At 36.8% G+C, this 14,977-nt stretch overlaps 2 protein-coding genes across 6 annotated transcripts; one reads left to right on the forward strand and one right to left on the reverse strand.

The window, feature by feature from the left end:
• Positions 1 to 5,209: 5,209 nt before the first annotated feature.
• LOC137731025 (psbP domain-containing protein 3, chloroplastic-like) lies at positions 5,210 to 7,212 on the forward strand. 5 transcript variants are annotated; one of them, XM_068470069.1, is made up of 10 exons: positions 5,210 to 5,326; positions 5,405 to 5,510; positions 5,605 to 5,711; positions 5,867 to 5,932; positions 6,028 to 6,108; positions 6,207 to 6,289; positions 6,411 to 6,486; positions 6,578 to 6,696; positions 6,818 to 6,862; positions 6,978 to 7,212. In XM_068470069.1, exons 1-10 carry the CDS (start codon positions 5,245 to 5,247, stop codon positions 7,002 to 7,004), a joined length of 792 nt encoding a protein of 263 aa, XP_068326170.1. In that variant the 5' UTR covers positions 5,210 to 5,244; the 3' UTR covers positions 7,005 to 7,212. The 5 variants fall into 5 exon arrangements, with proteins under 5 accessions (XP_068326170.1, XP_068326172.1, XP_068326171.1 ...); XM_068470071.1 differs by having other exon boundaries at positions 6,040 to 6,108; XM_068470070.1 differs by having other exon boundaries at positions 5,605 to 5,708.
• Positions 7,213 to 7,508: 296 nt separating this feature from the next.
• LOC137732963 (SWI/SNF complex subunit SWI3B-like) lies at positions 7,509 to 8,454 on the reverse strand. Its single transcript, XM_068472193.1, has 2 exons — positions 8,209 to 8,454; positions 7,509 to 7,736 (listed from the first exon to the last, which is right to left on the reverse strand). The coding sequence occupies exons 1-2, from the start codon at positions 8,452 to 8,454 to the stop codon at positions 7,509 to 7,511; spliced, it is 474 nt and encodes a 157-aa protein (XP_068328294.1).
• Between the last annotated feature and the right edge of the window lie 6,523 nt (positions 8,455 to 14,977).

Consider the following 14,977-nt stretch of genomic DNA (forward strand, 5'->3'; position numbering starts at 1 on the left):
AGTAGAAGGCTCCCTCATACTCCGGGTTCGGAATCCACAACTCCGCTGATTCTGATTCTGGTTTTGGTGCTGGTCCTGGTTAAGTCTGTTCCACCGTGATTGTTCGACCCTCAAAGTTGCCTCAATCATCTCCTCGTAGGATGCATACCTCTGTGGTGCCAAAAGATTGCATATATCATTATTCATAGCAATCTTTAGTTATACCATCATCTTCCGAGGGTTCCCATAGTTCCCGTGATGGTATCTCGACAACCGCTGAAATGCGCTATCCAACTCTGTAATAATCAAGTTGCCTTGGCGAAAAATCAAGAATTCCTGTCTCTTCTTTAGCTTATACCCGGGGCTCAAAAAGTGTTTACTGAAAGGTCTCCTAAACGTAGCCCAAGTCATCATCGAGTTATATGGGTGAGAGTCCGTCACTGACTTCCACTAAAACCTCGCGTTACCTTAAAAGAAGTAACCAGCGGTATTTGCTCACTCAGTTGCTGGGCATTTCATACCCCCTAAAGTGTCCCCCATCTTCTCTAGCCAATCCTTAGCCTCGTCATAGGCTCCAACTACATTCAGCTCAGTAACAACGTGACTCCGAGCAATCTCCATATAAGTACGACTCGACCCGCTACGACTAGGAAAAACATTTCGCAGAGTGAAGGTCAACTACTGAATTCCACCCATTAAAACCAAAACGAGGTCGATGAGGCACATTCCCACAATGAGGATCCATGATTTTGATAAGAGGCAAACAAGATTTAGAAGGACGAAAGGTTGTAGCTATAGGAAGGATTATAATTACCAAATGGAAGAATGAAGTCCTAAGTATGCTCTTATACCAATTTGACACGCCTCGATCTCTATGTCCGAAGGACATTGGGATGGCCATGCGCTAGTTGACACCCGAGGGTGATGCAAACCATTTTATGAATGCATATGCCAAGAACATGCATATAAATTTTGTGCATAACTACGCAATGTAATATTCAAGTACGACCTTAACAAAATAATATAATAAGTTCAACTGTCAACAAAATAAAAGTGATAGTGCATGACATGTTTAGAGCATACAACTAGTTCAGAATACAAGTGGAAGGTGTAACAGAAAGTGTTATTACAAGAATGTCCAAGCAGAGTGAATGACACAAAGTCACTGGTATGGGAATACCTTGTAGCTCGGATCATATGCCTCGTTCCTAGGTCTTGAAGGGGTGCAAAACAAAACATAAGTGGACCCAGTTGATATATAAGTAATAGTGAAACAGTTATTCATCATCGTACTAACCCCCAAAGTTTATGAAAACTCAATAGTATAATATATAATAGGTTTTCCGAAAACCCTAACATGCCATAAAACTTCATAAAACATATATCATATATAGTGTACTTAGTAGTGGTATCACAATCGCCCGAAGGCCCTACATTACCCAATCGAAGCCATATATAAATATCTTCCGGCCGAAACCACCTACACATGGTCACCCGAAGCCATATATAAATATCATTCGCTCGTAGGCACATAGTATGCGTAACCACTGAATAAGCACAATAAAAACATGAACATAATATTTCCAAAATATATGTATATATCTCAATGGAGCTCAATAGTTCAAATATCATATCTTATATCATATTCGTGAATATCTCAATAAACGTAAATCCAGTGAAGCATGATATTTCATAAAGCGTAAATCCAATTTACCCATAAACGTTTCATAAAATGTAGTCATAAAATCATACCTTTCATGTATGCATTTCTAATAATAAAATCATGCATTTTAGAAGGGGTCCACTCACAGATACTCTGTCGTCGAAGAGCCGTGCGAATTAAGGACAACGAAAACGCCACTAGCAAATGCACATAAGCACATAAAGGGATGAATTAATAAAACTCTACTAAAACGATTGAGTTTCGGGAAATAGACATCATAAACGGATTTAGGATGTCGAAAAACCTAAGGGGAAACCTTGGGTACCCCCACGAGCCGCCACGAGTTGACGGCCCAGAAGGCCACGCGCCACCACACGCGTAGAGTTGGGTCGCCGAAAATTTGGCTGGAAAAGTCGTCGGCACTGTTGTAGTTGCCGTCGTGGATGGTGGTGGAGCACAGTACCTCTGATGAAGGCAAGTGTGCTCCACACGCCGCCTAAGACAGGTGCTCACATGCTGATTGGAATTTGGGTTGGGCTTGGTTTCTGGGATTGGGCCAAAGGTTTGGGTTTGAGATTGGCTTAGTGGGCTGAAACTCTGGGTTGGGCCAGGTAGCGGTTGGGTTTGGATCCGGGTTTAGGGTTATCGAGTCTGGTCGACTCGGTTTCAGGCAATGGGTTAGCCGGATTCTGGGTAAAACTTCAAACGCACATAACTTCTTCGATATTCAACCAAATCAAGCGATTCAAAAGTGAAAATCATAGTTCTCAACGAGATGAAGAGAATGGTACCTTGCACTACGGCTAACTTGTCGTGGTTTGGCCGAAAAACACCTCGAAAGTGGCGGTGCTCACTGGAAATTGGGAAAAGCTACTTCGAGCTATTTTTGCATTTAACATGTGTGTACAACTTAAAACAAACTCTGATCTAACATTAAAACACAACCAAAGGGTTTCTAGAAGCTTACCTACATCGGAAAGTTCACAAAAGTAGTTGGAGTTTATTGGGGAAGGAACTGAACAATGAGATCGTAATTGTGGAGTTCCACGGCCTATCACTAGGTCTTTGAAGCTCCTCTATCCAGATGGTGAGGGTGGTTGTGAGTGTGAGTGAACTCAAAGAGGAGAGTGAGAGTTTGCACATAGAGAGACATCTAAGGGGTGTGGAATGGGAAGAAGAGAAAAGTGAAGGGAAGGGAGAGAGAGTTATAAAAGGAAAGTAAGAAAATCGGAAAAGGGTGGGAAGGGTATCCGGATAGGGTAAGGCTACGAGGACAAGAATCCCAAGTGGGTCCCCTTAGTTTGCAATTTAAGAATGCATAAGACGAAACACAAAATATCCGAAAACGTTCGACATTTGAACATAGAATCTTTGTTATACATTCGAATTCGAATTCGATCACGCCTACGCGTTCGTGGCGATGAGTACGATAAAAATAAATAAATTAAATTAAGACTACGTGTTTCGACGAGATGGTCAATGAAAATCAACTCAAGGGTACAATGGTAATTTCATAAATCCGATAGTATAAAATACGATAAATCGAGGACAGGGTTTCACGTTTCCCATGTCCTAGGAGTATAGCCAACCATGCCCTTGTCCAATAACCATTTTGATGCTTAAGGACAAAAAAAAAAAAAAAAAAAAAAAAAAAAAGAAAAAAAAAAAAAAAAAAGACCCAGAAGCAGACTTTTTTCACAATTTCATTTACATAGCCTAAATCTACATAACTTTAGAACATAAATTGCAATATAGTGTCTGATTTGAGCTTCAATTAAAACATGTCGAAACCCGATCCATCTTTTGTCATCCATCCCAAACCTCTAACCTAACCTTAAAAAAAAAAAAAAAAAAAAAAAAAAAAACACCTAAAATTCAACTTGCACATTCAAAAAACAAGACCCAAACTAAAATTATATTAAAATTGATTTCAAATTTTCCATTCTTTCTCCTTCCTCCTTCACTTCTCTCTGTGTGAATTCAACCAACAACACCTTCCCCTCTTGATCTCTCATTCTTATTATGAACTTGACCGCTTGTCCAGTCAAGAATTGATGAGATTAGCCAAGGATTAATAAAATTCAGTGGCGGATCGATATACATAACAGTCGACCAACAAATTTAATGGTGGCGATAGAATTTTCTTGCCCATTGCTATGACTGAAGAGATTTTTATTACTGGGCTTTCAAGTCTGGATCATGGATTGCATTTATTCATCAACAAGAGAGAGATAGAGAGAGAGAGAGAGAGAGAGAGAGATGATGAGCATTTGGGTTCATTTCACGCGCAGAAACGAGAGCTCTTTTTTTTTTTTGAAGAGATAATCATGAACCTTTTTATGATTTAATTTCGGGCAAAAAAGTAATTTACAACTATTTAGATGGGCTTGAAACCTATGTAACATTCCTTATTGACCTATGCCTAATTAACAAAAATATTTCATTGATTAGGTATGTTTGTATCATACTTCACCTATCCCGAAACTCGAGTACTGGTCAACTTCACACCATCATGGACCCATTGAAGGATTCATGCTGAGGCAACCCTGCCAAAGCACAAGAGTTTCTCTCCAACCAGGAGGCCAATCACAACGTGATATGTGTCAACATTAGAATAAAACTCCTAGAGTGCCATATCGACCGCGGACGGACGCAGAGACTCTCCTTAACTATAAGAAGGGACCATTCTCCTACAATGAATTCCTAATGCCATTATTATACTTAAATTCGTCATTAGAACTCGCCAATGATGATATTATACTTGAACATTTGTATTGTGTAAACTCTTCACTATTAATGAGAACTCCTCTACCTAGTGAACGTAGCCCAACTTAGGATGAACCATATACATCTTGTGTTTGCTTCCTTATCTCTCTCTTTACATACTATGCTCACTAGGTAACCGAAGCAATCTTGCAAAGGTCACAAATTTGACACTTTACATTGTTACAAATTCCATGCGATTTTGTGCATCAACAAGGTCCAAAATAAAAATTGATCATTGATATATGGTTCATTAGTAAAGTTTGTTTTGACTTTTTACTAAATTTCTTGTTTTTTTTCCCTCACCATAGTCATCAAAACACACCTCTAATTTTATAAGAATAAAATTATTTCGCGTCTCTCCCTCTCTCTCACTTTTGTTTAACTTCTTTCTCTTTTATATATTATTTATCGTTTTATATATTTTTCTATGTCTGAGCTTTATCCAGTACTTTAGTTTAAATTGAAATTTGACTAATATTTTTATTTATAAGTTGTAGACTCTGCCGTATTTCTTAGTACACGAATTTAATGCATATATTTTATAATGCGCATAAATTTGTACATTAATTTAAGAGTATTACATGTGTAAAATATACAAGTAGATGTCCCGATTCGATTTTAGGCTGGTTTACAAGAAGAACAAACTACACTGAACAGCCGGTCCGGGTCCGGTTCGAATGTGAACTGTTTTTCTTTCTCTTTGGTCAAAGTCAATCCAAATCGATCGCTCGGGTCGGACAGGCGGTTTGATTGGTTGGGCCGGATAGATTCCCACCCCAAACCAAAGATAGAGAGCTGAAATAAACGAGAAGAAGGCGGAAGGCAATCTAAAAGGCATGGCGTGCGTTGCGTCCTGGTATTCTCTGCCTCCGGTGCGACCTCGCACATGCCACTCCAACGCCTTCTCGAACAACAGAGGTTCTTCCGCTCAGCTCAGCTCTACATCTCCGTCCACCATATATTTACTGTTAGCAGCACAGCACACTACTTAATCAGCTTCTGTTGTTTCTTCAGGCATCGCCGTACGCAGTAGAAAAAGCCATGCGCTCCTGCAATGTTGCGAAAACAAACAAGAAAAAACCGACGCCAAAACAGAAACATGGTAAGCGTTTAATTCCATGGTAAGAGGGGACAAGTAAAGTAATCTAATCTAGTTTACCATTTCACTCGAACTCGAATTGTTTCGTTTTATGTAGTTTTGGCATTGAATTCCAATCTACGAGGAGACAAGTTGTGCTTGGGACGGCGTTTGCTGCATTTTCTTCTCCCCATCTCATTTCAAATGCATTTGCAGAGAATGGTAGTAAGAGTCTCGTTTTTCTTGGTCGCCTGGTGGTGACCATAGATTCTGTTCTCTCTTAGCTTTCATACTATTAAGGATCATGCTGATTTTTTATGCTTTTCAAGTGTTGGATTCTAAAATGTTTTGTTTGGTTTTGTTTTTGTGTTCTAATTCAGATGTGCCGGAGGGTTTTCGAGTTTACACTGATGATGTCAATAAGTTCAAGATATTGATTCCCCAAGGTGAATAAACACATTACTAGTTAAATTCCCAATAAAGTTTACATTTGGGGATTATATACTTAAAGGCTTGGTATTTGTGTGTTTACCTTTTGGAGACTGGCAAGTAGGCGCAGGAGAGCCAACTGGGTTTAAATCAGTCACAGCTTTCTACCCAGAACAAGAGGGTAATAGCTCAAGTGGGTACTCTCTATCTCTATTGCTTTCAATTATTCGACATTATTCGGTTCTGTTGCATTTGTATATAATGGCAGTCTTTCTGGGGCTGCTGCTTCAGTTAGCGTTGTGATCACGGGGCTTGGTCCGGATTTTACAAAGATGGAATCCTTTGGTAAAGTTGAAGCGTTTGCTGAGACTCTGGTAGTACCCTTCTCCTAATTTTAATTGATTTTACGCATGCATATTTGACATGGCCCGTGGAAGCATTTGTTCATTTACTCATGAGTTTTGCATTTATTTTACTTGCATATTCTCTTCCAAGGTTAGTGGATTGGATAGGAGCTGGCAAAGGCCAGCAGGAGTGGCAGCAAAGCTTATAGATTGCAAAGCATCGAAAGGTAATTCTCCACTCATAGTCATACATACCAACTCAGTATTGTTCATGAATTGTAATGATTTGAATTTGATGACGATGACGATGATCGTCAGGCCTTTACTTCATCGAGTATTCGCTACAAAAACCCGGTGAAAGTTGCAAGCACCTGTTTTCAGCACTTGGGATGGCAACCAACGGTTGGTACAACAGACTGTATACAGTCACCGGACAGGTATCTATTCGACATGAATTTCTTAGTTGTACCGTGTTTGTGTTGTGCTCTGGAATCCAGATTCTTTCTTTCTCATGCCAACATGCGATGCTGATACTGCAATATCTATATCTTTCTGCAGTACGTCGAGGAAGAATCAGATAAATACAGCGCCAATGTTAAGGAGGTCAGCTTAAAACGAAACGTTACGTTAAATTTCGTTGTCGATCTAAATAGTATGATGCATGAAACTGAAACCTGTTTCGTTTACTGAAAGCGCGAAGCTGAATTTGGTTTTGCAGGCTGTCAAATCCTTCAGGTTCATTTGAGGGCTCCAGCCAGAGTTTGAAACTACAGTTTTACGCCGATTTTGATTGTCAGTACGGTCAGTATTTCGTGGTAATATAACGAGATACATTTCAATCAAACATCTAGCTGCCGAAGAGAAGATTGTTAATACTGCAGCAGCCCTTTCATTCTATTGTAAATCAGAGAGATATTTCATATATAACATATGTGCATTTGAAAGAGCAACAATCCTTTCCGTGCAGCTTCTAACTGGTAGATACATAGCAAATCAACGTTAAACAGGAACTCGTGTCCAAAAACTTTAGTTCGGTTAGCTAGCTCAGCTTCTCCCATGGCTATTTGAATTAAGGAAGGGTTTGAAAATCATTATATTCAAGTAAATCAAAATCAGAGTGATTAATTTGGTGGATGGGCATTCGGGAAGAGTTTTTTGACACAAAACTAGATGATATATATAATATACATATGAATCATAGAGAATCGATCACATTTTACATTCTACTCCGTTCCTCTCCAGTTTTTGCTCAACTTTTTACGAATAAAAGGGTCAGCTTATCCAAAAACAGCATGCTTTTCATTTGCTCCAGTTTTTGCCATTCTTTCTCCATATGCAATTCTAACGCCTCAAAGCGAACAATCTTCTCGTGAATCTGTGTAATCCCAGAAATTTCTCTCTCGACATCCATTCCTTCCTTCTCAAGCTGTGAATTTGCATCTACAAATGCCCTCCCAGCACATCTAGGTTGGTGTCCCTATCCGATGCAGCATCAGCTTCTGCATAAGAAAACAAGCCATTATTCAACTTAAGATTTGCTGCTCACACAATTGTCTACCATACTAGTAAGTTGCTCTGCAATAGTTTGGAAAATCCCATGACCATGAATGGTCCGTATGCATTACATTCATTGAGTTCTGTACAATTGAGCATAGTTTTAAACAAGGATGGTACCATGCGGCCTTGCATTCCAAGGACGAGATCCTAGACTCAGTCTACTTGTTTCACAAATCAATGTAGTTCTGCATTCGGAAAAAACACAGCAATGGCCGAAACAAATTTGCGCAACAAAGGAGAACTCACATCACAGGTACTATTAATTAAAGAAAAAAAAATGCTTATCGTATGCTCAAGATGACCTAATGAAAAAATGCTTCACCCAGAATCTCATTTAAGAAATTAACTACTTTGGATAAGAAAAAGGCAAGGGGACTTATTTCTAGAATTACTTGAGCCATTATTGGGTTGCCCGCGTCTGCAAGAGGTGTGAGACACATTCTTTTACAGGGGGATGGTGCATCTTTACTCTCCAAATCAGCAATAAATTCCTCACCAAAAGGAATTTTAATGAAATGCGTGACAAACTCCTTCTCACTTTTACCGACATATTGTGCAACCTTCCTCCAATCGTCACCATAATGCGTGAGGGCTTCTAGGAGGTGCATAGTATCTTCATCGTCCCAACCTCTCCCCATCTCTTCTCTGATCTTAACCATCCTGAAATCTGAGGAAGGAGTGACAAGGTGAGTCGCAAAAACCACAAGAAAGAATGCTATGCATGCAATTTAACTGACGAGTATTGTAAATTGTCACATATATATTTATACGAATTAGACAAGTGGCAAGTGTCCAAGTTTAACTAAGGGGACTGCAAAGACAGCCGTAAGACAAAATTGTGCTTCATTTAGTCAGTTATTGAATTCAATGTTAATAAATATGGGGTCAGAAGAATGACAGACCTTTTCAGAAGCAAAGCAGGCAATGCCACAAAAATACTTGCAACCATGTCACACTCTCTTCTCGGGGCTCTTCTTGATGGGAGTGGAGGAGTCCTTCAGAACGCATGCGAGGGCTTAAGTGCGGAGAGAGGCAGCCTCGGTACCCTTGTCTTGTTGGAAGTCAAACAGTCTTCAGCAACACAAACAAGAAGCTAATGTTAGTCTTACAAGGTTATACAACTAAAACACAAATGAAGGAGTGACTGACCTGATTCCAATGGTAGCCATGGAAGTCAAACACAAAAGTAGCAGAGCATGGCAACACTAGGATCTTCTATAAACTCCTAGCCGAATACAACTACTCTATGGGAAGTATTATGTTGTGTGTTCTAGGGCTTATAGGGACCGGTGTTTATATATATAGTCTAAAAGCTAGGGTTTCCATCCATAAAGGAAACCTAAACTTTACTTTCTTAGCCTCCAAGTCAAGTATCATAATCATATTCAATTAAGGATTCCATCAAATCCTATTTCCAATATAAGACACCTTATATAGGATTGATATCATTAAGAGATCAAATCACAATCAACATTATTCTCCAATATTACCTTCCTATTACATGTAGTAGACCACTTAAATGTTGATTTATATTGGATAAATCCAACATTCTCCCACTTGGTCTACAAAATGTAATATTCACGTTTATACTTGAGATTGGAGATTAATGTCACTTTAGTGGCCATGTAATAGTGATTACATCTCGTCCTTAATGCAATTTTTGTCAAATGCATTTCTTAACATGGAACTAACAAGGTTGTAGGATTGACACAACCCAGAACCTTCATAATCACACATGCTAAGATCCTCATTTACATGAAACACAAATTATGATCAAGAGATAAAACTTTAAATTAACCAAAATGTCTTACTTTATACCATCTCAGGTCCACCTTATTGTAACTCACAAGTTACACTTTATGCTTCTTCAAAGCCTTAAATTTGCCAATGCAGATATCCTTCATCTAATGAAACCACCATAACCTGCAGGTGTGAATACATCTCCAAAATAATCATGCATCACTTTCATTAGATTAGTAACAATACAAACAATGTTTGTAGCCAACAGACACAACTGAAAATACCAAATAGGCACATGTCAAAGTAAAATATCCCAAAAACTTCATAAAACAAATTAATTCAACACTTGTGAGCAAGATGAATTAATATGTTTTTGACACTAATTTATGCATCATACCAGTTACTTTCATAATGATTTCCAACGCCTGCGGGCAAGATGGAAATCCTCACAACTGAGGTAGTGCACAAACCATGCCATGCCATTTAATATGCAATTTGATAACAACTTGATATCCGATATATATTTAGAGATTAAAATGAATACATGGATTCTATACATACCTTATAGGTCATCTGCAAATGTAAGGCATTACTAACACAAAACTCAAGCTCCCACTGATCTGCAACATCATTACTTAATTTGCAAATTAATACATAAATCATATTTTTAAAAATATGCCTTTGGGAATAGCCTTACTTAGTCAATGAATGCATATTACCTCAATGAAGGGTACAACTAAGCTTGAAAGCATTCACTGCTGTTACACAAAACATGTATCAAACAACCATCTTATATGTATTAATAAGTCCACATTTATGCTAAGTCCTTATGAGCCCCAAAATAAATGATCAAACGAGAAATCTAAATGATTGCATGTAACAGAAAAATGTACGCATGTACCAAGTATCCATTCATGCAACTTAAACATATTATAGACATTCGAGTAACACATGGGAGATAGAATAACGCTTTAATAGATTCATGCAAATCCACTTAATGCTCAAAATTTTAGAACAACTCCCACTAAGTTTTCAGAGTTTATACTTGAAAATAAGTTAATGAGTGTGAAGCCCAATTTTCGTTCACTAATTCTCCCACTTGGGCAAACACTCGTTAATATATTCTTTCAAAGATGTACCTAAAGAAAATTTCTTTATATTTTAGACATAATAAATATACATCACAACCAACATAAAGTTGTCGAACAGAATTTCAGCAATGAGTTACACTTAGTTTAGAATTTATCATAATTAATTTACAAGCTTGATTGCTACCAAATTTCTAATGATCAAAATAGACATACTAATCTTCATAAAATAAAAATACAGAGCCGTTTTGAGTCAAAATAGTAGTCAAAAGTCACGTCTCAAAAAGACCAACACAATCTGCCAGTAAAACTGCCTATATGAGCATGGGTTACTAGTAAATTCACCACAATTAAAATATATGGCATAAAATTACGAAAATTTGCAGACACATAATAGACATCTATATGTTGAACATAGCAAAAATTCAGGTCATTTGGTGACCATTAAATGTGTCATTCACCCAATTAAATTAAGACACACAATCTGCCAGAAACAATTATGTGCATCTATCATGAATTTATGCATCCATAACAAATTCAATTTCATATCATTTCAATTTTGATGTCCAAAGGAAATTCTAGTAGTCAAATTTCATCCTCTAAACTGACATCATAATTCAAATTGAAAAGATTAACAAGCATAAGACTTAAACAATGCGTACCTTAGCAATCCTTGATTAACATTCATGGGTCCAATGCTTTGCATCAACAAGTCTCATGAAGAGACACAAAATACGTCATGATGCAACCGATTTCCATGCCTTAAAACCACAACCTATTCTGAGCTCATAGTGGAAATATTTTGGCTGATGGCATGGAACTCAATAGACTTCATGAAACTAAATTAATTTACACCTGATGGCAAGAAAATTAACTAGTTTATAGTACTAGATTTATGTCACAAAAGTACCTTCATGAAAAACTTCAACATCTCTAGGCAAGATGAAGATTTTCACAACTTTTGTGAAATAAAACCCATACTATGCCATCTTAATTAAACTAAAAGAAGTAATCCACACCTGTATACAAGAATATTATCCATTTTATTCTAATTAAGATGCAAAGTTGATCGAAGTAACTCAAAAACACAGTCTCATAATCAACTAAGTCGTTGCAGCTTGCTATAGTTGAAAAGACATTTATCAACTCCGCCCTGAAACAATACAGAAGTCACATGGATTAATTAACTGTAAGTGACAAAATTATGATAACTTGATTCGAGCGTCTTACCTACAAATGGCACTAATTCCTTCATGACTCCCTTTGACATTAAATTTTTCTCAAGAAACCTGACAGCATACTTGAAAGAGATTAATCACATATAAAACAAGTTCTATTCCACCACATGAATGTAAATACTTATCATTATGGAGTCAATTACTTAAAATAGAAATTCTTTATGTAATGGGAAAGAACAATACGTTCCTTTAATTTAAAAGCTTAATCGCTCAAATGTTTTCTTAAGTCAAATGTGTTCCTTTCCTTTTATGTGCATACCAAATTAAATAAAGGAACAACCAAAAGTATTTTCTTTCATAGAAAACATCTCCAATATATGCCCTACATTAGCCTTGAAAAGTTTCTTTTCTTATCACACATAAAAATTTACTAATCAAAGCACTATTTAAATTCTTTAGGCATAGGAAAAACCACAAACAATAATACATGTTTGAAAATTCATGCTTGTCAATTAAGCCACATACTTTGAATGAATTACATACCTCATGTCTTCGTTCATCACTTCTTTGTAAAGATATATATAATCACATGAACAACCAAAATTCTCATATAAGAATAGATAAAAATACAAATGAGAATTATCACATAATTATTACAAACCTTATTCATTTGTACAAGACCCTTATTCTTGTCACTGGATGCTTTCTGTCATTCTCAGTCAATCCATAAGTTATGCATTAGTCATGTACAATTAAATGACTATACTGAGATAGGAAAGCAAAATTGTAGACAAAACTAATTTTATTAGTCATGCAAATTCCGTGTGGAGTTAATATCATTATAAACCGTACTTGAGTTAATCCCCAATCATACTTAAGTGCTAGTATACCGCATTACTAATCAACACATTTGTGTCTTTACATTGGAACATCTCAAGCTTAAAGCAATATAGGACAACCCAATTCCTTTAATAAAACACGCCATATGTCAATTTTGCTACATGTTTGCAAAACTTAAAATTTCAATCCATATTGATTACTTCCCACAACAATCAATGTCATGGCAATTCAATTCAGTCTACATATATGTCCCACACATTATCATATAAGACAACTGATTAAAAAAATTGATTTGCATGAATTTATTTTACCCATGGAAATCAGAGGCAATAAGGATTTGGGGTTTAAGAAGTATTTCCAAAAACTGTTCGTGAGGGATTTGAGAGGATGCTTAGTGTCCCCTTGTTGCCTTTCCACCCTGGAAGCAGCGACCGGGGCTGCTGGGACCAGCCAATAGGCTCACTCATGCACATTACTAACGAAAAGCCACGAACAAACAAGATATATATGCACTTTTATATGCATGCATCTTGGCATGCCTTAAAAAATTCTTCTTTTCCCTCGTTCTGTATGCCACTTATATGCATATAAGAATTAATCATGTTCAAAACATATATTTTCTCTTTGTTTTGATAACCAAGTTTAAAACTTAATAGTCAAAACTAACCATATGCATGATCAACTAATTAATTCGCAATTGACACATATAATGATCAATATTGTTTGCTTTGATAGGAGACTTTACCGAGCTTGTTGACTTGAGATGCTTCATAGTCTTCCTTGGCAAGATTAGTACAGAAGTACATATTTCTATGTGCTTACAAAATTGACAATAACGTTAGCCAAAATAGTTGTATCTACCACTAAATCAATTCAACCAAAACATTGGCATGAATATCGAAATAGAAAGCTTAAAGCATGCCGTCTTCTTCCAGTCATAATTAATTTAGTCAAGATGAGCAAACTATTCCAATCTTTCTTTATGAGAACTGAATACAAGAAAGAAAGCTTGAAGTGCTTGAAAACCTACCATCCAACAATTATTGGTTTACCAATTTATGAGTGATATATCTCAAAATTCTCCAGTGCAAGGTTAGAACAAACGACTATTTCAATTGAACCAAAACATTAATATGAACATTGAAATAGAAAACGTTAAGCACCATGGTAATTCCAATTACACAATTCCATAAAATAATGAACGAACTATTTTAATCTTCCTTTATTATAGTTAATTCAATGTCATCATTAAGTGCTTCAATTAGAAAAGCCCACGTTTGGAATTGAAGGGTGGTGGCGGTAGAAGAAAACTTCAACTCAACAGGCACCCCTTGCAGAAACAGATTAACCAATTATTTATTCGTTTAATTTAACTGATAATTTCGGTCTGTAAGATCAAATAGGAACTGATGTAAAACATGTGCTGTGCATATCATACTGATATGCCAAGTATATGCAATTATATGCGGAAACGTACAATATGCAGTTTTCAAGCAGGTCCAACATGGTGATGTTGCCGAATGCAATTACAATTTGGATTTAAGATCAAAACCGCAGTCCAAAAAGAAAAATATTATATAATCAAACTTCAAACCTGGTAGGTTTTAATCATATAACCAGTGGCTTTGATACCAACTGTTAGCCTTATAAGGTTATACAATTAAAACACAAACAAATGAGTGATTGACCTGATTCCAATGGGAGCCATGGAAGTCAAACACAAAAGTAGCAGAGCATGGCAACACCAGGATCTTCTATAAACTCCTAGCCGAATACAACTACACTATGGGAAGTATTATGTTGTGTGTTCTAGGGCTTACATGGACCAGTTTTTATATATGTAGTCTAAAAGTTATGATTTCCATCCATAAAGGAAACCTAAACTTTACTTTTGTGAGCCTCCTAGTCAAGTATCATAATCATATTCAATTAAGGATTCCATCAATCCTATTTCCAATATAAGACACCTTATATAGGATTGATATCTTTAAGAGATCAAATCACAATCAACGTTATTCTCCAATATTACATTCCTATTACATGTAGTAGACCACTTAAAGGTTGATTTACATGAGTATTTGAAACCCCAGAAAGTGATTCAAGAACCAAGAAATGTCTGGGTCAAGTAGCAACGATGGTGAGCTTAGACCTCCCATTTTTAATGGAGAGGACTATGGTTTTTGGAGGATAAGGATGACCACCATTTTCAAGTCTCAAGACCTGTGAAAATGGTTCAAGAAGGGTATGAAGTCCCAGATTCAGAGGATGATGAAGAACTCATTGCACCTTGAAGAACACCTTTGAGAGAAATTGGG

Source organism: Pyrus communis, chromosome 4, assembly GCF_963583255.1.
Source record: "Pyrus communis chromosome 4, drPyrComm1.1, whole genome shotgun sequence".
Lineage (NCBI taxonomy): Eukaryota > Viridiplantae > Streptophyta > Magnoliopsida > Rosales > Rosaceae > Pyrus > Pyrus communis.

Excerpts from the sequence above, each read along its gene's own strand:
- LOC137731025 (XM_068470069.1), top strand. The coding sequence starts at position 5,245 with ATGGCGTGCGTTGCGTCCTGGTATTCTCTGCCTCCGGTGCGACCTCGC. Across the intron at positions 5,933-6,027 it reads CAAGATATTGATTCCCCAAG|ACTGGCAAGTAGGCGCAGGA; the intron begins GTGAATAAACAC and ends TACCTTTTGGAG. Across the intron at positions 6,863-6,977 it reads ACAGCGCCAATGTTAAGGAG|GCTGTCAAATCCTTCAGGTT; the intron begins GTCAGCTTAAAA and ends TTGGTTTTGCAG.
- LOC137732963 (XM_068472193.1), bottom strand. The coding sequence starts at position 8,454 with ATGGGGAGAGGTTGGGACGATGAAGATACTATGCACCTCCTAGAAGCC. Across the intron at positions 7,737-8,208 it reads GCAACCCAATAATGGCTCAA|GGACACCAACCTAGATGTGC; the intron begins GTAATTCTAGAA and ends TGCATCGGATAG.